We start from the raw sequence: 24,957 nt of genomic DNA, 5'->3' as shown, positions 1-24,957 counted from the left end.
CATGGAATGAAGCTACGCCTTGGAGTGCTTCACACCCTGTGATTTCTGGGATGGGCTCCAGTCCCCCTGTCACCATTAACTGGAGTCAGCGGGTAAATAAAATGGATGGATGAAGCCACACCTTGGACCACTTTGTTCTCTCAACTACGACTCCGCTTTGTTGTTTCCAACAGCAGCAGACTCGGCTTGCTGTTGTGACACATTTTGGTAAACGTAGAACTGACGAAAAGCCCATCAGTGTTGACTTAAACTGATCTGTTCAGAGGCATACTATCACGATAGTTGGAACTGGTTCCTGGTTCCCATCCCTGTTGTTGTGATAGTGGGACTAGACAGATGGATCGAGTGAAATAACGGGAGGGTCAGTAAAAAGCTCCCGTCCTCCTTAGGAGTCCATGTTTACCATTGAACTTGGGGAATGTGGACTCCTGGCTCAGTGGGAGATCTGGGAGGAGGAGGAGGAGGAGGAGGAGGCCAAAGTCTTTGCTGTCATCATCGGCTTTTATACTCCTTGGAAGTGACACTTCCTCTTTGTGTCAGCCAACAGGAATGGCAATAGCAGGACCACCACCAGTTCTCTCCCTCCCACACTGCATCTCCTTTAAAGAAAGGAAAAAGTGCTCCTCACCCTCTCCCAGGTCTTTTGTAAGTCCGTTCCCAGCAGTGGGACTAATCCCGTGCGGCCCCGCCCACTGCTCGTGGTGCTCGTTTTTCCTGATGCGTCTGAATGTGCTCCGGACTTCAGAGGAAGGTCACATGTTGGTCACACGTTCGCTCTGCTTGTTTGTTTTTCTTTCTTCTGCGTTTCTCTCGGATTCCTGAATAAGAGGTTTCACCTGAAGTTGTTATATTTTAACCGGTAAAGGGTTAAAGGGTCACGCTGTTTATTTGCGATGGCAACGGACAAGAAATGAGAAATAAACTCTGTAAATGAGCCAGAACACATGTAACAGCGTGTGAGCATCTTCAAACTGAAGTCATTTTATTGAAACAAACACCAACGTGTTTATATTTTTCTGACGCTCTCGATAGGTCAGAGGTCGTACTTTAAACGGCTTTTGATCAGAACTCCTCCCTCAGTGTTTGGAAAGCCGAGGGACCACCCACATCACCATAACACTCCTCTCACGACCTTTAATGTACGTGCCAAAGCTCCTGAGCTGGAACCAGGGGCCTTCCGATCCATGTGCCGATCCGTCCTCCGAGGCTCCTCCCCCCGTTCCCCGCTCAGCCCAGCCCAGCTCTCCTGCGGCAGCTAAGCTTGTTTTTGCGACATAGCTCTGGAGCAATCAGCCTGACAAGGCCGGCCCACTTTTTCCTCTCCTACGCCGCCCAACCCCCCTCTCTGCTCTTCTCAGTGTTACACTGCGTTTGTGCTGCATTTCTCTCTTTTTTACTGCTTTTATTTCACTCCAGTCCCCCTTTTTCTCCTTAAATTCTTATGTATATATATTATTATTTTCCCTCCGCCTCCTCGTGTCTTCTCTCTCTCTCTCTGTAAACCAGCTTTCATAACGCCGCCGTGCAGCACAGCCTTGTTTTGCGAGGCTCTGACGGTACAACATTCAGAGTCTGGGGCCAGTTTCCTGTTGCTATTCTGGGGCCTTTGCTTCCTGTGCGGACGTGTCTTATTCAGATTCCAGGGTGCGTTTTGTGCTCTCACCCCCTCCTAGCTCGCTCTCGTTTGTTTCTCTCCCCTGCTCAGTCTCTCTCCCCCCTTTTTTCTCTGTGATTTTTAATTAATGTACTTGAACAAATTCAATCTGCTGACAAAGTGTGTTGTTTTGCGTTTGCTTTAGTGAATTGTTTTTTTTTTTCTTCCAGCCTGTAAAACCCGGGCCTTGTTTTGCGCGCACACACACACACACACACACACACACACTCGGCCCCTCCCCTCTGCTGAGCTAGTTTTGCAGCACAAAGACTGACTGCAGTAATGTCCGTCCTCTACCTTCGCCTGCTCTCATTGGAACACGCTGCTCAGCCTCGATGGATGAACGCAGCCTCGCTCTCATATTAACTCTCTCGCAATGAAATAACCTCGAATATCTTTATTTTCTCTCCTTAGTTAATTTACTGGTGGTGTCAGTTGCTGTGCTTGCAGCCCCTAGAGAGGGTATGATGAAAAGAGGAGGGTGTTGCTCTGTTAGAAAGCAGGCAGACTGACTGTAGGGGCCTGGAGCCTCCTCACCGCCCCTCAGCTCAGGCAGGGCAGCTGCCTGCCTTACTTGGGCATCTGCGCGGTGCTCTGGGACTCCCTGCTTCCATTGTGATCAGTACAAAAGGGCCTCCCCACGCACATACACCATCTCCCCAATTATTCAGTGCAATCAGACCCCCACCACCCCCCACTCTATATTATGACCTACACACGCCTGCAGTATTTGTGCGTTGCACATCACTGTATTCAACCCCGCAGAGTAGCTCAATTAGGGAAATGGGAAGTGTTTAGTGTAAAATTGCTTACTGATGAAGACTTAAAGGTGGACTTAATCTTTTTAACTGCAGGCCTGTCAGTAATGTTAAAAGGGTCATTTTATACAAAATTATTTTATCTACTTTTGCATTTAATGGAATATTAAACCTCTTAATAATGGCAGTTATTTGTCTGCACATGTAGCAAATCTCCTGATGTGAAGAGGCTTTAGGCCTGAAACAGCTTGTTTTCAACTTGTGTGACATATGTAACAGAAGTCCCTATCTGGAATTCTGTTTTGTTGTTTGTTTGTTTGGGTTTTTTTTTTGTTTGTTTGTTTTCCCCTGTATCATGCCCAGACAGTCTGTGATTAAAAAATAGATACCACATTCTATTTCATTTAATGCAACAGACAATGAAAAGGTTCGATTGATAGATCTGAAATTGTATGTATTTTTGTTGTCTGTCTGTGGGGTAGTTTAGTTTGATAACTGTAATATCCATTTTTAAGACACCTGTTTTCCTATATTAGAGTACAGCTCATATGATCTCTTTAGGTTTACTGCCATTAATCAAAGTATTTTTCCCTCTTGCTCTTTTACAATTTTGTTATTTTTCTGTTTTTGCAGGTTATATTTTTGCCTGCATTTTTTGTATGGATTTGTTAACAGTTTTAATCAAAATTCAATGGCCCAGTTATTATAAATGATAGTAAAAGGTTGGGCCTGGCACAGAATAGAAACTGTGAAATAGCGTAGTAGCTGTAGATTTAGGAATCATAGTTGGTGATCATTTCCATATATAATTTTGATTTTCATACTTACTGGTCAAAAAGCAAAACGACAGCACATCAATTTGGAAATGTTTTCATATTATTCTGGGATGTTTTAGGAAACTTTAGTTTCCAAACATGATCAAAAACCAATATGTATTGACTGTTTAGCAACTTGAGCAGAGAGGTTTAAAGCTAGGTTAGCTAAAGCTACAAAGGGCTGTGCATTGTTAAAAGTCTTTATTTGGGGGGGGGGGCACAGGGGTTGGTTGGAGAGTGATAGTCAAGAGGAATGAATTAAAAAATGATGGAGCCACAGTCAGATGAAACAGTTTGTGAAAGTGTAAGGTTGGTAAAGGGCATCAGCACCTCATGCTCGGCAGCATTTTGTGTTGAGTTCTTCCAAACAGGCACACACCTAAGTCGGGAAAAGACCCCTTTTTTGTAGCTCTATGGACTCCCAGACACTTTGGCCCCGTCCATTCTAAGTCAGGACAGGGTGCGGCAGAATCAGCACAACTCGATGTAACTTTGGGCAAGCTTGGTGTGCGCTCTGTTCTTACCGTTTGATATCTCTGTGGAATTCTTTCTGTGCTCACTGTGAAAATCAGGTGCAGTGAGCGCGCACCAGGCCGTCGGGAGCCGAGCAAGAGGTGGCTGACATCGTCAGGACTTGGGCCATGCTCTTGAAAATTTTCAACATGGTCAAAACTGGCACAAGTTTGACCAGCGTTTCCTTTATTTTGATCGTGAAAACTGCACCAAACTCAGCTCCATGTAAGAGCCAACTTAAAGACAGATAAGCTTTTTAGTTTGGACAAAAGGTCAAATTTTTAACTATATTAGACATGTTATATCATTTACATGGGCAGCACGGTGGCTTAGTGTTTAGCACTGTTGCCTCACAGCAAGAAGGTCGTGGGATCGATTCCCACCTGTGGCCTTTCTGTGTGGAGTTTGCGTGTTCTCTCCATGTTTGTGTGGGTTTCCTCCGGGTGCTCCAGTTTCCCCCCACATCCAGAGACATGCTGGTTAGTTGGACTGGAAACATTATAACTGTCCAGGTCTTCCTTGTAAAAGAGATCTTGATCTCAGTGGGACTAACCTGGTTAGAGAATTAAAAATTCTAGAATTAAACTACATTGTTGGTGTGTGAATGAGAAGTGATTTGTAGTACTGAAGTATTAAAGTGATGTAGTACTTGGAAAATAAAAGTTGGTTCCACATAATGAGCTGTTCAGATTATAAATGTTTGTTTGAAAAATGTCTCCCATCATCAGACTCGTGCTGGCAGAGCTGGATAACTATTTTTAACGTTCTTTCCTCACAAGGCCCAGTGTTCAGGTGCATTTTTGTTAGTAGTGAGATCGTGGGGATCGTTTCAGTCATGCTTGAGTGGCCTTGTCGGGTGTGTGATGTGGGCGGGATCAGGGGTCACAGCGCACCTGTGGAGCGCTGAGTGTGTGTGGCATTTGTAGTTAGTTGGTGCTGTGTGTGAAGCCCTGTAATGGCTGCTGCTGTGTGAGGCAGGGGCCTCGTTTCTCCTCCTTCCTCCAGTTCTCCTGTCATAGTGGGATGGGAGCGCCCCCTTATGGCTGAGCTCAGTCCTGCAAACCTCCAGCTGGGGCTGGAGTTTCCTTCTTAAAAAGCCTTTGCTGGACTTTCCAGAAGCTTCTTCTCGCTCAGCGATGCTCCTGGATGCAGGTGAGACTCCTGCCAGGTGCTTGGACGTGGCATCAGGATGATACTGGACATCTGCTGCTCCTGTCCAATCACGATTTAGCACAGAGTGATGAAAGGCGGAGCCACAAACTCCACAGAGTATGTTCAGTCTGACATGTGCCGTGATTGCAGTCTGGGTATGATAAGATTCTGTGCTTATTTATGTCAGTGATGGAGCAGGTAGAAGAGAAACACGGTGAGTAAATGTGGAGAAGAATCTCTTTATGTTGGGCTTTGAAGAGAAAGACGACCTTTCTGCTGATTGGTTGTCCTGAACGGGGCGTGAACAGGAGTGCTGTCAACACGAGGTCAACAGAAACCCCGCTGACGGCGAGCAGCGCGGCCTGTCATCACCTGCGTGTGTCCGCCCTGTGCCCTCGTCTCTCGGGCCTCGTCGTCGCCGAGCCCCAGAGGCGAGCGCGTAATTAAAGCGGCCGCGGGCAGAACGAAGGGAGGACCTGCGGATTTGGTGTGTCTGTGTTTCCTGCAACAATGACGGGCTTCTTCTTTTGTAGTAGCTGACTGCGCTGTGACCTCACTGGGGGGGTTGTGTGGTCTAATGTGCCAACCACGTGGATCTTAGTAACCATGGCAACCCCGGGGATGCAGTAACCCCCCCTCCTCCTTACTCTCTAAGGTATTATCTCTTTATAGAGGATGTGGGGGCATGTATGTATGCCCCCCCCCGGTGTGTTTAGACCTTAGCCGTCCTGAGCGTAAGGAACCCTGCCAACTAGGCTGTGAAAGACAGTCTGAGGATGAGAGAGAGTGTGACTGAAGGATGAACTGTGCCCCCCCCCCAACAACACCAGATCTACTTCCCTGCCTCCTGGGTCACACATTCCAGCTCTGTTTCATTATCTCAGGCCTGATGTGCTGCTCCTCTTCCACTTTCTGTTTTTCGTACGCTACAAAGAAGAAGAAGGCCGGCCGGTCTGACAGACTAATGGCTCTGGTCGGGCCTGATTGATTCAGTGAAGTAATCTGCAAATGGAATACATTAGGGCAGCGGAGAGGAGAGCAGATGAGTCAGAGACGGCACAGCTTCACTCAAAAGAGCAAACAGGAGAGTTTGAGGATGAAGGAATACTGAAGGAGGAGCAGCATTCCTGACATTTTTACACATTCATCAACAAAAACTGCATGTTTGCTTCATGACTTTGTTTTAGTTGCTTTTTAAAATTCCTTTGCTTCCATGCAGCCTGTTGTCGTTCGTTCTCTGTGTGTTTTGCACTTTGAGCTGTTCTGCAGTTCTCAGCTCTGAAGTTCCATGTTAGGCAGCGCTGGGAAGCACAAAATGGCTGCCGTACAGGGAAGCTCAGAGCTCCACAGAAACGGCTGCAGCTCCCTCACACGACCCGTCCCGCCGCTCGGCCGGCTCTGTTTTTTTTTTGTTTTTTTTCCTGCACCCATGTTTGTATTTTTTCAATAATCATATTTTTAGCTGTTTACATCTATCCCAGATAAGAACACCGGAGCTCGTGAGCCCACAGCCGTGTGATCTGTGCCCACTTAATCGTTTGTCTCCTGTAATGATTGGTTAGCCTGCTGCACAGCAGCGTCAGTATCACCAGCGCCGCGCCCCCGATCCTTCCACTCCTCTCGCTGTCCGGTCTGTGCAGTCAGCAGAACCGGCTGGTGCTGTGCAGTACTGAGCCCAGAAAAATCAATGCCTGCAGAGCGGGAGTCCTTACAGCCCGCGTGTTTGGAAACGTGTGCCAAGCCTCTGCCCGTGCAGCCTGAAGGATCAGAGCTGTCAATCATCACTTATTGAGGGCTTTTATTTCTTGTGTGTTGCAGATGTGCTGATTGAGCAAATATAAATGTTCAGCTGTGTTTAGGTTGAACACTTTTGTCTTTTTTCGGTTCATCAGATATTGTGATAGAGCTTTGACCTTAAGACCTCTTATACAGACACACGGGACTATTTTGGGCTGTTGTCTGGTGTTAAATTGTAAGAATTTCTGTCCAGTACAAAATAAGATTCTTTTGGCTTCTTCAGTTTTTTGCTTCTTCTCAGCAGATCCAGGATGGATCCATGTATTGATTTGGCACAAGTTACACACCAGCTGCCCTTTCTGGACCCCCCCCCCCCCCCCCCCCCCCCCCAAAAAAAAAAACACACATATTAAAAAAATGTTAAAAAGAATGTTAGAACCAAGTACCTTGTGGTCCCATAAGGAAATTAACATTTAATTAGGTCTTTTATGTAACTTTACTCTTTGAATTCCCTGAAATTCTGAGCCTCTGTTTTGTATCAGGGTGAATCATGGACCATAAAACGTGGTGGATGATGTTTCATGTCCTGAAAACTGAAGCCAAAATGTCTTTGTCAGTTCCTCATGAAGGAACACATTTTAGTCCACGTTCTGGGTGTTTTTGGCTCCAGTGGAGGTGCTGGAGAGGCATGTACTTCTTTCTCTTATTCATTTGGTTCTTTGTAAATTCTGTTTCTTTGTCTTAGTTACCAGTCAGGATTACAGGATCAACACATGCCCTGGTTGGGGCACTTGAGATCATGCTGAGTAAAGAGTCTGAATTTCTGGCTTTGTGAATATCCTGGATTAGGATTAAGACCTGGCCTTTCAAAGGCTTCCAGGCCATCAGATGTTTGTATCCAGTGAAACTGTCAAAGTTGTAAAGAAGTTCATTTATCTTGGCAGTAGTGTTCCTGTCTTTTGGTTCTGAGGTTTTGAGGTAGAAGGGTACTTGGGAGAAACTTATAGATTTGCTGTACAGTGTTTGGCAAAGCCAATACGATACCTTTGCAGGAAATCGAATGTCCAAGACTTTAGGGTCCTGGTGCGTCATTTCTTACTGGATAGTTGTGAGACTTGAATGCTAACCAGTCACCTAAAGCAACAACTGGATGTCTTTGGTACTCTGTTTCTTCGGTGGATTCTTTGGTACCATTTGAATGACCATGTTTCAAATCACTGGCCGCCTGGGAAACTCAGATGAGGTGTACTTCTTACATTGTGAGGGAATGTCAGCTGTGACATTTTGACCATGTGGCGCATTTCTCTGAGCATGATCCGGCACACACAGGTGCATCAGTGTTGAGGACCCCAGCAGCTGGAAAAGGCCAAGTGGATGCCCATGTTTCACCTGCCTGCAGCAGATGGCTGTTTTCAAGCAGGGGGAATGGACCAGTTGTTTGCCTTAGCAGTTACATCCAGGACCCAATGTGGTTTGGTGGTGTGGTGGATATACCAACGCACTGCACCAGCACACACTCCCAGATCTGATCTTTACTAGAAGAAATTGTATAGACAACACCAGAGTTTAATACCCGACTGAGACCCCTCATGTACTCTGGTTCTGTTTGACCCTGCTGAGCTCGACTCGGTACGAGCCAACTTCAGACCCAAGTGGAATAAGTGCCATTTTGCCTTGCCTTCATTCAGCATACTGAACTTGTACAGTTATACAAGTTAACAATTCCATGTCTGCCTGAAGCTCAATATGGGAGACTTAAAAGGAACAACTCTTTGGAATGTGTTGTGACCAGTTCAGGTAGCCCTTAGCCACCTGTACACAGGATATCTGCCGAGCCCTTTGGTGGCTTCACAGAAATCTTTGTTGGTCATGCCCCGAGGAAATGTCCAGAGGCTTTCAAACACAATGGAACTATGTTTCTGTGTTTGTGCCAGAGTCAATGGTGGTGACTCACATGGACAGTGTGCTCAGGAAGTGTTTCATATTAAAGGATTATTAACTGAGTGGGAGGTCTGTACGGTCCGTACAAAAACCACAGAGGTCTAATACTTTCCCGTACAGGTACCCCGTACGAGGTTAATAATTTGTTCGGAGCTGTGTTTCCATCTTGTTGGTCTACATGTCCACTTAGAGCTCATTTGCTGTTAACTCTTCCAGTTCAAATTCGTCACTGTAATAAAAATGAAATCAGCCAGTCAGAGCACACATGCTATCATAGCCATATAATAATTGGTTTTATTGGTTTAAAATACACTGAAATTTCTCACCTCCCTTGTTTGTCTGTCTGGGACAAGCCCACCTCAGCCTGTCTGATAGCTGGCACTCTTAATCTTAATGAATAGCAATTATTTTATTTTATTTTTTAGAAATAACCATATTGTATTTTGTATGAGCTAATACTTACTAAGTGATGTTTTTGGGATCAGGGGCCAAACATGATTGGCTGTCATTCTGAAATGACTTTCTTTTGGTGTCTCCCATTTAAAGCCAGTCTCCCAGTGGATAAGTAGCTGGGCTAATAATACGTAGACCTGGGTTTGGTTCTGGCTCGTGTGACCCACCTGTGTCCCACCTGTGTCCTTGGACAGTTCACTTTATCTGCATTGTCTCAGCCCACCCAGCTGTAAATGGGTACCAGCCTTGGACGGGAAGTAACCTGAGTTGGTTCCAGCATTCCAACCAAGAGGAGTCATCAGCTCTGTTCCTGGAATAACCCCAGGCCTCAGGGCCTGTATAGGACTTACTTCATTCTCCTGTTTTTCTTGCATCATGATTTGGCACAGGTTTTATGCCGGATGCCCTTCCTGACACAGGTGCAGGTGTATGCGGAGAAGAGGGTATGAGTAGCCTTGAACCATTAGCATGGTTGCTTCCCAAGTTGTCCATCTTTGATCATTTGGTTTTTCATAGGGCTGTGAATCAGCGTAAAACCATGACGAGCTATTTACAGGGAGGTGATGGTCAAGAGGACCCTCTGTTCAAATCTCTGTCAGTCCGAAAGATCACTAAAGGATCTTGGGTAATATTCCACAAGTTGCTCCCAGTATGAAGTTGAGCGCCTTGGGGTGTGTGTGTGTGTGTGTGTGTGTGTGTGTGTGTGTGTGTGTGTGTGTGTGTGTGTGTGTGTGTGTGTGTGTGTGTGTGTGTGTGTGTGTGAAGGGTGGGGGGGATTGAAGATATTGTAAAATGCTTTGAGCATTAAGGTTTTAGTCTTATTTCATCTGAGTCACTCTGGTCCTTCAGTTTGACTCCAGCTTTACGGCTGCCGACAAATTAGCAAATGCTTGCTTTGTGTTTGTCTAAAACTGCTTTACATGACTTGAAAAAGGAGACTTTGCTGCATTTGATGGTGTGGGTCCAGACTGCAGTGTCCTCTGAGCTGAATCTGATTCCAGTTGACATCACTGAGACAAAATAGCCACAGACGTCCTCGTGGTGTTTGGCTTCATTTTACTACATTATTATATGTATGGAATGTTACTCTGTTTTGTCCAGATGTCCTCAGTGACCTGCTGAGGCGTGACTACGGGGATCGAGTGCGTCTCTTTTTGCCCTGTGTTTGGGGAACGCAGAGGGCGGGGACAGCGGTGTGGGTGTCCGCGGTTAGATGACCGGTCTTGTCGTGTCTGAGGAGAGGTGGCGTGGGCAGGGCAGCAGCAGTGCTGGTCAGCTGATGATGCCCTCTCTCGGCCAATGAGATGCTGCCGTGGCAACAGATGGCGTGCTGTTTGATCTTTTGCATCAGGACTTCTCTGGCCCACACAGCTATTTAAAAAATAAATCAAAAAACAAAAACCTGGTCTGTTTCAAATGTTAACATGAATTTCTTTGAACTCGGTGCGTGTGATCCGAGCCGTGCTTTGCGTAGTCACACAGCGTGCGGTGTTGTCGCTGCCACATCTCACACACAGGTCAGAAAGGCCGGATTTTGTGGACTCGCATACGTGAGAGAGCGGGGAAACTGTGGATGGAGGGCACAGGGAGCTGGGTGGGGGTGGTGTGCGGAGTCTGATTCAGCGTTCTGCTCCTGTCACTCCCTCTGGGGTTCCTCCATCAGGTCACATCCCAAAAATAGCAACGGGCGCTGTTTCAAGTGCAAAACCACCGGCTTCGGGGCTGCAGCCAGCCTGTAAGTGTGAGATTTCTATGGGAATAGTTGGCCACCTTCCAGTAAGTGCAACCCCCCCCCGCGCACGCTTACCCCCCTCCTCCAATGTGACTGGCAGATGAGCTTGCATTTCTGAGCAGCACATGGGCTCCACGTGAGCGGCCAGTGTGTAAACATTCACCTTCCCACAAACATGATCACCGCCAGCTGCCTTGTTAGCATCCTGCCTGCCTGGCGATCTTTGTGTCACAGCCAGCGAGGCTCAGTGATGCCGCTGCCGCATGGCACTAATAGTGCCCAGTGACAGGTATTTCAAATCTGTGTCCTCTTTTCTCATTACGCGCCTCAGAAAAGGTCTGCTGGAGTGGATTGTTATCAGTATCAAGGAGGTGATCTGGAGGTGGAAACGCCCCCTGAAGGTGTTTGTGCTCATTAACATAACACCAACTGAAACACATCAGTGGCCAAATGGATTTACCCATGTTTGGTTTGATATATTTAAATTAGTCACATAAAAAAACAGCCTGTGAAATTGGGCTCTAAATCGCTGACTCTTGCCATGTTTAAAGCACGCGGGGGGGGGGGGGTGGACATTTAGAGACCTGAAATATAAATCGGCAACTGATGTGAACAGTATAAATGTGCTTACCAGGAATCTGAATAAGACAGCAGTATTTTCTTGTCATAGTCCACATTTGTCCACTTTTTTTGGGTTGTCCTTCCGATGACTTGCTTGTTGCTTGTAGAAGTATGAGTCCATCAAAATACAGTGAACTTCATGTGGATAAATTTGCCATATTTTTCTTCCTGATGACCCCAGAATGGACTGTCATCACACACATCCTTCATCTTAAAATGTTTAGGAGGTGGAGGTGAATCCAAAATAACTGGATTTGTTGTTTAGAAACAGCAGATGTGTATTAGTGTCTAATGTCCACTTTGTGCGTCATACCTCATGTTGTAAAATGTGTCTCAGATTTTATTAATTTCTGTGTATGTTTTTCTGTGGTTTTAATAAATCGCTATGATTGATGGGTCTGTAATCAGCCTCCTCCTCGGTCATTGTGCAGCTCTCACTCACTTGCACACTTCATCTGCTGACACGCAGACATTCTTCCAGAGGTCTTCCCCTTCACAGGAACGTTATCGCTGCTGTTTACCCCGAAGTCTCTGTGCAACACAAAGCCGCTTGAGTTGAACGCAGTGCAAATGTTGGGCAGTTTGCACCTTAATGTTGTTGAAGGAACAATGCAGCAGTTTCTGTCAAAAACAAGACAAACGGCACACTGAAAAAAGGACTTAAAGCACAAAAGAAACTAAAACATCTCTGGTTACATCACAGTAGGGCTGCTTGATTATGGCAAAAATCATAATTGCGATTGTTTTGGCCAACATTTAAATTGCAGTTAATTAACACAACTATCCATTGACTTTCAAACATATTTGCATTTTCATAAAACTTCTTTAAGAAACCATGTGTTGTATTAATTACATTTATCTGATTAGTCGACTCCCATTAACCGTCCATAATATAATTCAGAAATTATATTATGGGAAAGGGAAGTCTGGGGTCCCCTGCTGGAGCCCCCGCAACCCGATCCTGGTGTAGCCAACCTGGTGTGGAGATGATTGTTGTACAAAAGCTTCAGATATCTGTCGCTGAGATAGATGATGACTGGAGGCAGTTTGAAGCAGAAACAAGGTGATAATCAGTGAACCGCTGCTAATGATGCATGCGCAGTGAAGGCAGGGTGGACCGATTTTTGGGGGGGACCATTTGGTCGGCAACACCGGATAACTGGTTGAAGATGAGTGATGAGTGATTTATATTATTATTTCAAGGAGACTTTATTGATCGACAGGCTTTAGATAAAATTATGTCTAAAATATACACAGTAAAACTCACATATAATGAATTCAGGTGCACCAGCAAATTTTTGTCCATTATAATCGAAATCCGTTATGTATGTAACGTATTAGTAACAGTCAGGCGACGCTGAACGATCTAAAGGGAATCCCCAGCACCAATTAGACTTACGCATTTCCTTGATTAAAAGCCTGACCTTGAATCAGGATCTGCCACAGGAACAGCGGCCTTTTCTGGATTAATTTGTCCCTCAACGAGCTCCACTTCTTCATACAAACATCAATCTCCAAACCAACAGTCTGTGTAATTTCCCTCCATGAACTGTGGGTCATTTGAGCATCTTTTTCTGACTTTGTGTTGTAAAGTTGGTCATGTTTGCGGACTTTCTTTTCAAACATATTGGATCCATGATGGAAATGTAATTAGTGTGTACACTGCAAAAACTGTTAAAATATGACAGGAGAGGAATGAGTGAAACAGGAAAAGTAACAAATGACAGCTTTTTGTGGTGTCCATCATTTAGCAGGTGTGTAGGTTCACAGCCCTGCAGTGGGCTCTGATCTAAAGTGGTTTGGTTTGTAACACCCAGGGATATGTGTGAAACTTAACACCATATTACAATGAAGGCAGCATGAAGGAGCGTTTTGTTAATAATCACCGACCTTGACTTACACCCTGCCTTGTTTAGGCGCTGTGTCTGAGCACGGTTTGAATCAAATAAATCGCCGGGCTTTTGATCACGTAAATACGGTCCCACGTTCCACGAATCGGTGAGTGTCGGTGCTGACCTTCAGTTCGTACCTCTGTTACTGGGCACGTCCAGACTGCTTTGTCCGGTACATGAGAGGGGTTTTTAATGGAAATACATTATGATGGGATGGGACGTTTTGTCCGATGTGAGTGAAAATCCGCTATTACGAAAACAGTTATATACAGTGTTTATTACATGGAAAACCAGACAAAAGCATTGGGACTTTTGTCTTTGTCCGGTGAACATGAATATCTGGTTCATACGATGACAGTTTAGGTGAGTTTATAATAATTTTGATTATTCTGAAGTTTGCTGGTCTGTGCAGTGAGTGGTTTGGTATGTTTAGTGCAAATACTTTTGTACTTTTATTTAAATATTTTCAATGGAGAGTGTTTTTACAGTGTGGTATTAATACCTGTATTCAAGAAAAGCATCTGAATCTTTTCTCCATGACTGGGTGTACACCTGCAGCTACACCTCTGTGTTCATCATCACCTCATTACGTCACAGACTGCATACAACGTTCATATCGTATCATTGTTTAATGTCCTGTCGCCTTAATTTATCAGAATTAACTTGAATGCCTCAATTTGTGCTGTGTTCATGCTACTAACTGTTTGTGTACTCTGGTTTTATTCTTTTAACCATCTCCTCTGCAGCAAAAAAATTTGTTTCTGTGTGTGATTGTGATAGAGTGAGCGAGAGAGAAATGTGACTCGACACAGCTTGTACCCATTTTAAATAGTTAAAAACAAACAAACTAGAATATCAGAGTGTAGTGGGCTCCTACAAATAAATCAGTGTTGTGCTGCACATGACAGAATCACAGAATGTGTATGAAAGAACTGTCCAATTGCAGCCATGCACCATATCTCTGCACTGAGCAACAAGCTGTTTTTTCCACTTATCACCTTGGCTGCTGTCGTCAAAGATTTCCGAGCCCGTCCGTTATCTCCTGGGTGCTTCATCACACACATGCAGTAGATTAGTCCAAGCAAATGAAGCCAGAAGTTAAAATTCGTACATGCTGCTAATGAGCGTTTCATGTCGTTTTCATGGCATTTGGTGCAGACTGGACATTCTTTATACACATAATGTTATTCTGCAGACAGATGTGAAACTGTTCCTAAACCAGGGTGCATGAACAGTTTCAATAACCTGTGTTCCATTCAGCCAAAGAAGGGGATGTATTGACTCCTAAAAATGCATTTTCCTATTTTTTTAAGAGATGATGTCAGAATGTCCATGCAGGCCTCTTTTGTTGTCTTTGAAATAATACATTTGTTGTCATCTCTTGTTGCCTGTCTTATCGTAGGATTTGTCCGGCTCCATAGACGACTTGCCCACGGGTAATGAGGGAGCCTTAAGTCCGGGCGTCAGCACGTCGGGGGTGTCCAGCAGTCAGGGTGAGCAGAGTAACCCTGCCCAGTCACCGTTCTCACCGCACACCTCTCCACACCTGTCAGGCATACGTGGACCCTCACCATCACCTGTTGGTTCCCCTGCCAGCGTCACCCCTTCCCGCACCGGTCCTCTGTCCCCCACTGCTGTCCCAGGTAAAAACCTGTTACAGGTTTGATTTGACAGGTAGTTTTACTTGACTGCATCATAGAATGTTTGTTTCTGTTTCCCAAAAAATGATAAATGCAATCATCTTGAAGCTTGCTAAATGAAAAAGACAACACACTGTGACGCACGATTCTTAGTCCCAGACTCCAGAGCAGAAGCCCACATCAGCTGAAACAGCAAAATAGATTTATTAAGAGCCAATATATAAAAACAGTTCACAGGACACCAGAGAAGAAGCCCGTACACCGTTATTATCCGGGTGGAAACTGAACAAGGTGAACGGTGTATGAAAGCTAAGGGCCTGGCAACAGACAGGCAGTCCAGAGAGCAAGAACGTCTGTCAGGGGGTTAGCCCTGACAGACTAACCAGAAAAACAGGCTGAAGGTCAGAATACAGGTGATCAACATACCAAGCAAACAGTCCAACAGACAGCAGGTGAGGCTGGAGGGGCTCAGAAAAACACAAGATAATTATCATAATACACCAGAGGAAATGCTTAGAGAAAGAAACCCAGAGATCAGAATAAAACACCAGAAACAAGAACCGTGACCATAAGGATGGGCTGGTTAGTTAAATAGCATCTGCAAGTTCAAACGTCACACACACTCAGGGCTTTTGACTCACGTGGTGAATGTTTCCAGGCTATTTTTGACAACATACACCAGATTCCATTCACTTAGTGCATCTCAGTTCCGTGCCCAAACAGTTGGTGGCAGTAATGCACCGTGTTGGTTTGCAAACTGCCAATAATTTCCAAAAAAGAAGGGTTATTTTGTTTTGGTTTTGAAAGTATATTAAATCATATTTTGCGACACTGCGCAGTGGTTTTTCTAACAGTTTACTTTGTTGTGGACATTAAAAGTTATGAGCTGTGTTTTTCCTCCAGTAATCATACATTAATTTGAGATTTTCAGCAGCTCTCAGCTGCTAAAAATGCTAACGCCATTAGCATACAGACGTGAGGTAAACTCTGTCTGCGAGTCAAAACCACAAGATTAATGAGGTTGAGCAACGGACAGAAATTTGTCTTGAGGTGAGTGAGTGAAAATAATGTGACGTGCTGACGTTTTTCAGCTAAATTAGCTTTTTAGCTGCAGCTGATGTGGAATCAGTCACTGAAAAGCTGAGTGTTCAAACTATTTTTATTTTGTACCAAATAAAACTACACTGTCTTTAAATTGTTACTGACGTAACTACAAGAAAAGTCTCAAGTTTAAATGGCTTAGATTTTTTTTATCTTTTTAAGTCGTTTAACTATCAAGTAATCAAAGAAAATAGCACAGTGCTGTTTCATATTTCTTTATATTTTAAGAAATATATTTCTTGTTCCACATCAGAAATTTAAACATTTGCTGAATGAATGAATCTACCATTAATACATGTAAACATTACTTTTCATGCTATTTCATTTGTCTAAAAATAGTTTTTTAATGTAAGAAAAGTTTTTTTTTTTTTTTACTTGTAATGTACAGTAATCAAATTAATCTTGACGGTAAAACACATTTGTAAGGATTTTAAGGTGGCCAAGAATTTGAAAACAGAGATTATCAATAGCTCCAAAGCACCTGCCAAAACTAGGAAAACCCATAAGTCATTGAAGGTTGAACAAGTTTGTACAATAAATACTCATATTGTTCCATTTGAATTGAAACTGAGAATCATTATTATTTTTTGAATTCTTTGAATTGTCATTTCTTTTGTCTTTCTGTTCTTTTTCTGAACCACAGTATATGTTTTTTGGATTAAAGGCTGGTAGCACAAAAAAGTGTTCTTGTTATTGTTTTTTTTTTCTTTTCTTTTCTTTTTTTGTTTGTTTTTTACATTATTTGGTAGGTAAATAGACCAGAAGGTGCACCAAAATGCATCTGCCGTCTGGTGCACAATTTAATTGAATAGCATTATTGATGATCAGGTCAACCATGACGAATCCCCCCCCCCAACAATATATATATACTCGTATGTATGTATATATATATATATATATATATATATATATATATATATATATATATATATTGTGGGGGTGATTAGGACAGTAACCATCAATTACCTTTATAATCAAGTATCGTAATGACTTGCAGTTAACCACCTATAAGCTGCAACTCTGTGGTCAACTTTAAAACACGTGTTGAGGAAAACATGCTCATGAGTGCAGCGGACAGAACACCCTGGTTGGTGGATTGCAGTGAAGCGTCACATCATGGCAGCACTCCATTTGAAGACGTGTGAAGAAAATGAACGCCAATCTGACTTCATTGTGGAATTGGGAAAAAGTGCCACATCAACATGTTGGCTATTGTGACCCTGTGCAAAAAAAGGGGAGCAACCTAATGAGGTTACTGACTGCTTCATCAGAGGATTTACCACAGATAAATAATACATGCAGGGGTGGAACTTTCTTAGCTTGCTCACAGAACTCTACTTTACATCTGTTAAACTGATAGCATTAATGATACTTGACGTGATAGATGTGGGCTCCTAATTTTTGTTAACGTGTAATCACACTGTGCGATGGAATGAGTGAACTGAGTAGCAACGATTCAAAATTCACTCCTCGCAAGTATTAAAGGAGCAGGTATGCTTTTGTACTGTTGACAGGATTATCAGGAGTACACTAAATCTATGCCAGGAGTGTAAATGCAGGAAGGGGGTTCACATCTTATTGATTAATGTTTAACTTTGGTTTAATAAATGTTTTGTTGGTATACTGAGCTGTTTTGTTGAGGGTTAATTTTCATACTTGATTGATTTTGGGTCATTTTGTGGATTTTAATCACAAGAAAAACTGCCATACCACACAAGAATACTCATAAGTATTGACACAAACAAATTTATACGAAATTTATGTCCATTCACTTGTAATTATATAACATAACCTAAAATTTGTACCTGCTCCTTTAATAAATGTGAGTCATGTAATTTGTCTGGTAGCAAAAATCATTAATCCATCAGTCTCTGGTGGATTTGAGGCTCTGATGGAGTGAGTGGACAGCCGCCAAATGTGGGTGCGCAGCGCTTCTAGACGTGAACAGAAGACAAATAGATAACAAATGAATAAAACGAATGTCTGCTGGACATTCACTGGTAAGCTATGTACAAATAGAGGACAAAACAGTAAACCAACGTGCAACCACTGTGAAGGTCTCCATCTGACACCAAGTTTTGAGCGTGTACAAAACTCCCCGACAGACTTATGTCGACTGACAAGGAACGCGTGTAACGAATGAGAAAAGGATGTTTACAGGACAAAAATGGACACGAACTAATACCTAAATTTCTTATACGTTTACTCCTACATTTCCTCCATCCATCCATCACGGTGTGACGTAGGCTTTCATCTCAGTGTGACACAAACAGCAATATATGCTTCAAGAAAGGTGAAAATGGGGGTAAATATTTATACAGAGGAAGATAAATTATGAAGTAGGGTGAAAGGTTCATGTTAGCCACCATAGGTTAGTGCCAGATGCTGGCAGGCATGTTTCCAACTTCAGTTACTTTCAAGTGTTCTGAGAAAATGCTCCTCAAGAGTCTCACTGTTTTTATCACTCGTTCAATCACTGCTCCAATATGTAATCGTCCCATTAATAAAATGAAGCCTATTGGTGGAAAATTTACCTTTAAGAGTTTTACTTTTCTAATTCCTCAAGTTCCTTCAGTGTTTGCTTCAGCGCAGCCATCTGTCATGAAAGTTGGTTTGCCACAATATGTTTGGTAATTTTAAACCCTTGATATAAAATATTCAGGTATTGACAAAGCTTCAGGAACACGATAGTCGTCATATTGTAAATGAGTATTGGAAGTTGTCTTAGTTTCTTATTTCTAATTTGTGTATTTAGGAACAAGATGTACAGTGCAGTCTGGCTCAGGTACATAGTCATTATAAGAATCAATGCCTTGTAGGTAATCAGATGCCTCCCCGGCCACCCAGCGTCCAATCAGACAGCATCATGCACTCTTCCATGAACCAGTCAGCCATGGGCCAGGACAGGGGTAAGTCCCCAGACATCACATGGTCAAATCATTCTAGAGGTGCTCTTGAACTAAAAGAAAAAAAACAAACCCTAACAACTGTATTCCTGTATGGTACTTATGATTTTACAAGAACGTGTAATGTTCTCTCTTCCTTCCACCTCAACCTCTGGCTCTCCAGTCTATATGCGTAACCCCCAGATGCCTCCTTACGGGTCTCCTGGTCAACCTGGCTCTGCCTTATCTCCGCGTCAGTCTTCAGGAGGTCAGATACATGGTGGGATGGGACCCTACCCCCAGAACAACTCCCTGGGAAACTATGGACCTCAAGGGGGCCAGTATGGCCCACAAGGTGAGGATTCATAGCTCCAGCCAGCAACACAAGCTCCGGGGCTGATGGCATTGGTTCTTTAAGGACATTAACCAAATAATAGAGTGAGAGGACAGTGTTGAGGGGTGACCTGTGCTCCATCACACTGCTGGATAAGAAATATTCAAAATATTGTGATGTACAGCTGTTGTCCTGCAGCATTAGAGTTTCATAAATAGCCCCAATTTAAAAAGGCTTTGAAATTGTCTCTCATTTCATGTATTTATGAAATTCTGTCACTTCACTTTGAAGCCTCAGATGGTTTCTGTGGGCTTTGTGAGTCATAGCAGTGAACAGTAAGGCAACTGCTTCATCAGGCTGCTTGTCAGAACAGGCAGCAGAGAGGTAAATTTAGACAGGACCGCTGAAACTGTCTCTTCAGGGAGAAATGACTAGAAGTTCTTTCACTGATTCCACTGTTTGATAATGAAATGCGATGAACACTGCAGGCTGGCATAAAGAGACTCTTCTTTTTTTTAAATAGATACAAGTCTTATTGTTTGTTGTCTTTGGCACTTCTAGGTTACCCCCGGCAGCCCGGCTACACAGGGCTGCCCAATGCTAACTACCCCAGTGGACCTGGCATGGGTGGTTCCATGAATCCTATGCCTGGACAAGGCAGCGGGACCCCTTATGGAAGCATGCCACCTGGCAGAATAGGACCAGGACAGATGGCTGCTCGGCCCTACGGTCCGGGGATGGGTGCTAACATAGGCGGCATGCCCCCTCAGGTGGGGTCTGGGATGTGCCCTCCCCCAGGCATGAACAGGAAAGAGAGTGGCCCCTCCATGCACCATGGGCCCTCCAACTCCATACACAACAGGTGGGTTGTTCCAGCTGTGGGCTGCATCAATGTTTCCGTGAGACATGAGGGAATATTTGCCTGTCAAGGGTCAACACACCTCATTGAATGAGTTAAGACGCTTGAGCCTGGAGAGTTTTCTTTGAGCAGAATGTCTGTATGTCCTTGCCAGTGACCATTAAAAAAAAAAGTGTTTCTTCCCACACACAACTGAGTTTTTGTATAGTTGGATGCCTGAGTGGGCTTTGGAGTAGATCACAATGGACTAAACACTTATCAATGAGAGAAAAACAAAGTTTAGTGAATGAGAGCGCTAGAGATAGTTCCCTGAGATGAAAGAATCATATCCAAACTCCAGAGAGGAGACCAACTCAGCTCAGAGAGAGCCAGTTATGGGCAGCGTCAACCAAGTGATGTGAAGTCTTGTTTTCTTAGGTGAGGGGCTCAAACAGTAAACACTAGGAGGGCACTCGGAGTGCAAACCTCTGAGATCTAAAAAATGTCATTTTGCATTATCTGAAACACAAACAACCAACCAACTAAGAACCCTTCTCTGAATGTCTTTTCTCCACAGACCAACACAAACAATTTCTAAAAATCTTCTAGAAAAAAGGGAAGAAGTGATCCTTGTCTGATTTGTTTCTTTGACAACAATAAAGAGCTAACGTGTAGCTGATAACGTACAGTAATAAAAAGCACTCACCCTCACCAGGAGCATACCATCTGTCCAATTTGCTGTCACAGATGAGATTTTTTTTCAATTTTGAGTGTCAAATCAGCTGATTGTCTTCTTCTTCAGTCAGCCTGTCAAATATGGCTTTTCTGATTGGTTGTATATGCTTTGTTTTCATTTAGGGCAATTAAAAAATGATGCTGGCGCTCAGAAAAAAATACTGTATCAACACGTAGCCTTATGCTATAGATTAAAAAAACAACAACAACAGTTTTTTATTTCCTGGCTTCAGTTATCTGCATGGAATTGCCCCAAAAGTAATGGTTTCCTTCTGGGCCACAGTTGAGTCTTTTACTGGGTCTAATTATAATTTTGTGTAAATTTACCATTGAGACAGTTAACAGGTACAAGATGTCTTCCTCTGCAGTAATGTGGCACGCTAACATTTTATAATGTAACAGTGTGATACAGTTGTGGACTGTAAGGTGCATTTGAAGATGATACGTTTTTGTTACCCCCCCACAGGCCACCTGGATACCCTAACATGTCCCAGGGCATGATGGGAGCAGGCTCTCCATACGGTCCTGGCATAAACAGCATGCACGGCATGATGAACCAGGGAGGGCCGGGGCCGTACCCAATGGGAGCAAACAGCACCCCTGGTGAGTGACGGCTGTGTTTGCTCACTGGTCTGGTGATCTGGTCCAGTCTGAGCACAGAGGTTTAGTCCATGAATGCCCCTTTAGATTGGTAGTGTTGTTTATGTCACGCTCTCCTCTCATTACCCCTGAATTCCCAGGAATGACACCCAGTCCGGAGTTTGGCATGGACAAAGTAAATCCAGCACAGAAAATAAACAACAAAGTGGATGGCACCCCCAAAACAGAATCTAAAAAGGTAAGTGTTGAAAGTTTTTTTTTTTTTTTTTTATTCTTCCTGTCATTGTTCATGCCACAGACATTCATTTATCTAGGTAGTGACATTCATGTGTCTTGGTCCTCTGGCTCCTAGAGGTCAGGAGACACCTGTGAAGAGCTCATGGAGTCATACGGTTGTTGGGCAGAAGTGTTTGATGATGTCAGCATCACTAGAATGAAGGTTCTTCCTGTCTTAGTGTATGGTGGATGTGGACGCTAACCAGTGACCTCAAGTATCAGCTGGATGTCTTTGGTACTTGGTCTGCTTGGAAGATATTTGGGGACTGCTGGAGTCACTGTATCAAATGAGTGGTTACTGAGGGAGACTAATTTGCATGGTGAGGGAGTGCAAACTGACACTTTGGCCATGTGGCACGTTCCTCTGAGTGCCGTTATGTCAGTGTCGCACACCCCATCAACTGGGGAAGGCCGAGGACGCACCCACATTTCACCAGGCTCCTGCAGATCGATGGTTACTTTCAAGAGATGGGGCCGGGCCGGTGCTCTGCCTGAGTGTCTGCTGCCGATTAGCATGAACATGAGAACTTAAAAACAATACAGGGTGGACATTTGATACTTACACAGTCGATACCACCTGAGGAGCAGATGAGCTGATTAGAATTTCAGGTGTTTTGAAGATACATTTGCGTATAATTTAGGAGGAAGTGGTTTGTTTTATGTTAATTTATTTTTTAATGTTTTGTGGTGAAGTCTTTGACTTAAGCATGTGTTTGTGATATGACAATATAAGCAAATATGCTAATGCTAGCCAGGATGCTAATTTTTGTTGCCATCTTTCCAACAGCCTGAACATAAGATTGATAAGAAACTTCATAGTGTGTGTGTGTGTGTGTGTGTGTGTGTGTGTGTGTGTGTGTGTGTGTGTGTGTGTGTGTGTGTGTGTGTGTGTGTGTGTGTGTGTGTGTGTGTGTGTGTGTGTGTGTGTGTGTGTGTGTGTGTGTGTGTGTATTTGTAGATATTGATGAAGATGCTGATTTGTAAATTATTTCTGTGGAGCTTAAAACTTAGTGAGATGTTCAGCATTATAAGTACTTCTTGTTTTTTGTTTTACACTCGTAGAAGTCGACCTCGTCCACCATCACCAGTGAGAAGATCACTCGTCTGTACGAACTAGGCCCAGAGCCAGAGCGGAAGATGTGGGTGGACCGGTACCTGGCTTTCGCTGAGGAGAAGGCCATGGGTATGAGCAACTTGCCTGCTGTGGGACGTAAACCTCTCGATCTCTTCAGGCTTTACGTATCCGTCAAAGAGATTGGTGGCCTCACGCAGGTATCTCTGACTGACACCAGACTTTAACGGGTTCTGGTTTTGCATGTAGCTGCTGCTGTTAACATTCTCAGCCTCCTCCTGCCTTTCACCCACCAGGTGAATAAGAACAAGAAGTGGAGGGAGCTGGCCACCAATTTGAATGTGGGCACATCAAGCAGCGCAGCCAGTTCACTAAAGAAACAGTACATCCAGTGTTTGTACGCCTTCGAGTGCAAGATCGAGCGCGGCGAAGACCCGCCCCCAGACTTCTTCAACACAGACACTAATAAAAAGAACCAGCCTAAGATCCAGCCCCCCAGCCCAGGTGAGCTCGTCAGTGCCGCCACACGAAAAACAAATCAACGCACACTTACATGGAATGAATGAAAGCTTCATTTTTATTTTCCCTCTCTGGGGTGAAGTGTCATTTACACGCCGTTCATCACAGCCTCCTGTGCGTCTCTTAATCTGCCTGTAAACTAGTCGACTTTACTGTATTCTGTTAATTGTCACGTTAAAAGACGATCTTATATCATTGTTTGTCATCTCCTGTGCCGTTCTGTCATAAATCACTGCTGCTTCGGTTGATGGTGGAGAAGCTGTAAATAACAGCGCTGCAGCTGTACGTTACTGAAGTTCATTTTGTCCTCAGGACAGTTTGACGAATGTCCTCCAGGGAAAGTACTTCCTGGCATTTGCACAGGACGTGAGGAGAGGCTTGTCCTTTTCCGGAGTCTCTTGTCAATTTCTGGGAGAGGAGCGACACCCGCAGCGTGCCAAATGTGCTCTTGAGCTCTGAGTGTTGCTTCATGGGAAACTCTTAAGTGTGTAAACTGAGTCTCATCCTGCTGATAAAGGAGCAGGTAGAACGCTGACTTTGGATCACAGGAGCACGTTTTCACCTGGAAGCTGCTTGTTTCCCCCCAGGAGCAGTAACGTAGTGCGTAAGCTTGGACCAGCGTTCAGACTGTTTCAGCCATGTGACCATAAAAAGACCAAGCACACACATTTAATTAGCAAATCACAAAGCAAATGTTCAAACAGAGAACAAACGGCTGCAGTACTCTGCCCCCCATCCACCAAAAGCACTCCCCCCCCGGCAATATTGTGATGCCATAATAAAAAATACTGGGCATTCTTTACGTTTTAAAAGTCTTTTAGTTTTCCACTGTCGTTATTTATGTAGGTGTTTACACAGAAACCAGTCAGAACGCAGGGGAAAAGAACATTAAAAACTAGAGCTCCAAAATGTTCCATTTCTTTCTCCTAGACAATTGTGAGATCTGTGTGAAACCAAAAGGAGACTATGGGCGTGATTTACTAAATGTACAAATGTGTGGAAACATCTTAGTGCTTGCCAAAAAACAAGCAAAACAAAAAACTAAAGCACATTACTAAGCATACCATTATATCTTTCCAGTGCACAAAACGAAACATTCTGTCCGTTTAACATGAATTCTTGAAAGGGTAGTTGTAAAACAGCTAACTGATCATCTGCAGAGGAATGGTCTATTTGAAGAGTTTCAGTCAGGTTTTAGAATTCATCATAGTACAGAAACAGCATTAGTGAAGGTTACAAATGATCTTCTTATGGCCTCAGACAGTGGACTCATCTCTGTGCTTGTTCTGTTAGACCTCAGTGCTGCTTTTGATACTGTTGACCATAAAATTTTATTACAGAGATTAGAGCATGCCATAGGTATTAAAGGCACTGCGCTGCGGTGGTTTGAATCATATTTATCTAATAGATTACAATTTGTTCATGTAAATGGGGAATCTTCTTCACAGACTAAGGTTAATTATGGAGTTCCACAAGGTTCTGTGCTAGGACCAATTTTATTCACTTTATACATGCTTCCCCAAGGCAGTATTATTAGACGGCATTGCTTAAATTTTCATTGTTATGCAGATGATACCCAGCTTTATCTATCCATGAAGCCAGAGGACACACACCATTTAGCTAAACTGCAGGATTGTCTTACACACATAAAGACATGGATGACCTCTAATTTCCTGCTTTTAAACTCAG

The 24,957-nt window shown here is 43.8% G+C and overlaps 1 protein-coding gene across 2 annotated transcripts in view; it reads left to right on the top strand.

Moving 5' to 3' along the window:
* Positions 1 to 24,957, top strand: part of arid1ab (AT rich interactive domain 1Ab (SWI-like)) — a 129,610-nt gene that overhangs the window by 87,846 nt on the left and 16,807 nt on the right. For both annotated transcript variants that reach the window (XM_034161400.1, XM_034161401.1), the window contains 8 exons: positions 14,671 to 14,911; positions 18,829 to 18,918; positions 19,079 to 19,249; positions 19,790 to 20,090; positions 21,268 to 21,404; positions 21,542 to 21,639; positions 22,740 to 22,949; positions 23,046 to 23,253. In XM_034161400.1, the coding sequence (XP_034017291.1) occupies positions 14,671 to 14,911; positions 18,829 to 18,918; positions 19,079 to 19,249; positions 19,790 to 20,090; positions 21,268 to 21,404; positions 21,542 to 21,639; positions 22,740 to 22,949; positions 23,046 to 23,253 (1,456 nt within the window). The remainder of the gene's footprint in view (positions 1 to 14,670; positions 14,912 to 18,828; positions 18,919 to 19,078; positions 19,250 to 19,789; positions 20,091 to 21,267; positions 21,405 to 21,541; positions 21,640 to 22,739; positions 22,950 to 23,045; positions 23,254 to 24,957) is intronic.

The sequence above is a fragment of the Thalassophryne amazonica genome, chromosome 20, assembly GCF_902500255.1.
Source record: "Thalassophryne amazonica chromosome 20, fThaAma1.1, whole genome shotgun sequence".
In the NCBI taxonomy this organism is placed as follows: domain Eukaryota; kingdom Metazoa; phylum Chordata; class Actinopteri; order Batrachoidiformes; family Batrachoididae; genus Thalassophryne; species Thalassophryne amazonica.
The sequence above is the reverse complement of the archived record's forward strand: the minus strand, read 5'-3'. Positions and strand labels throughout refer to the sequence as shown.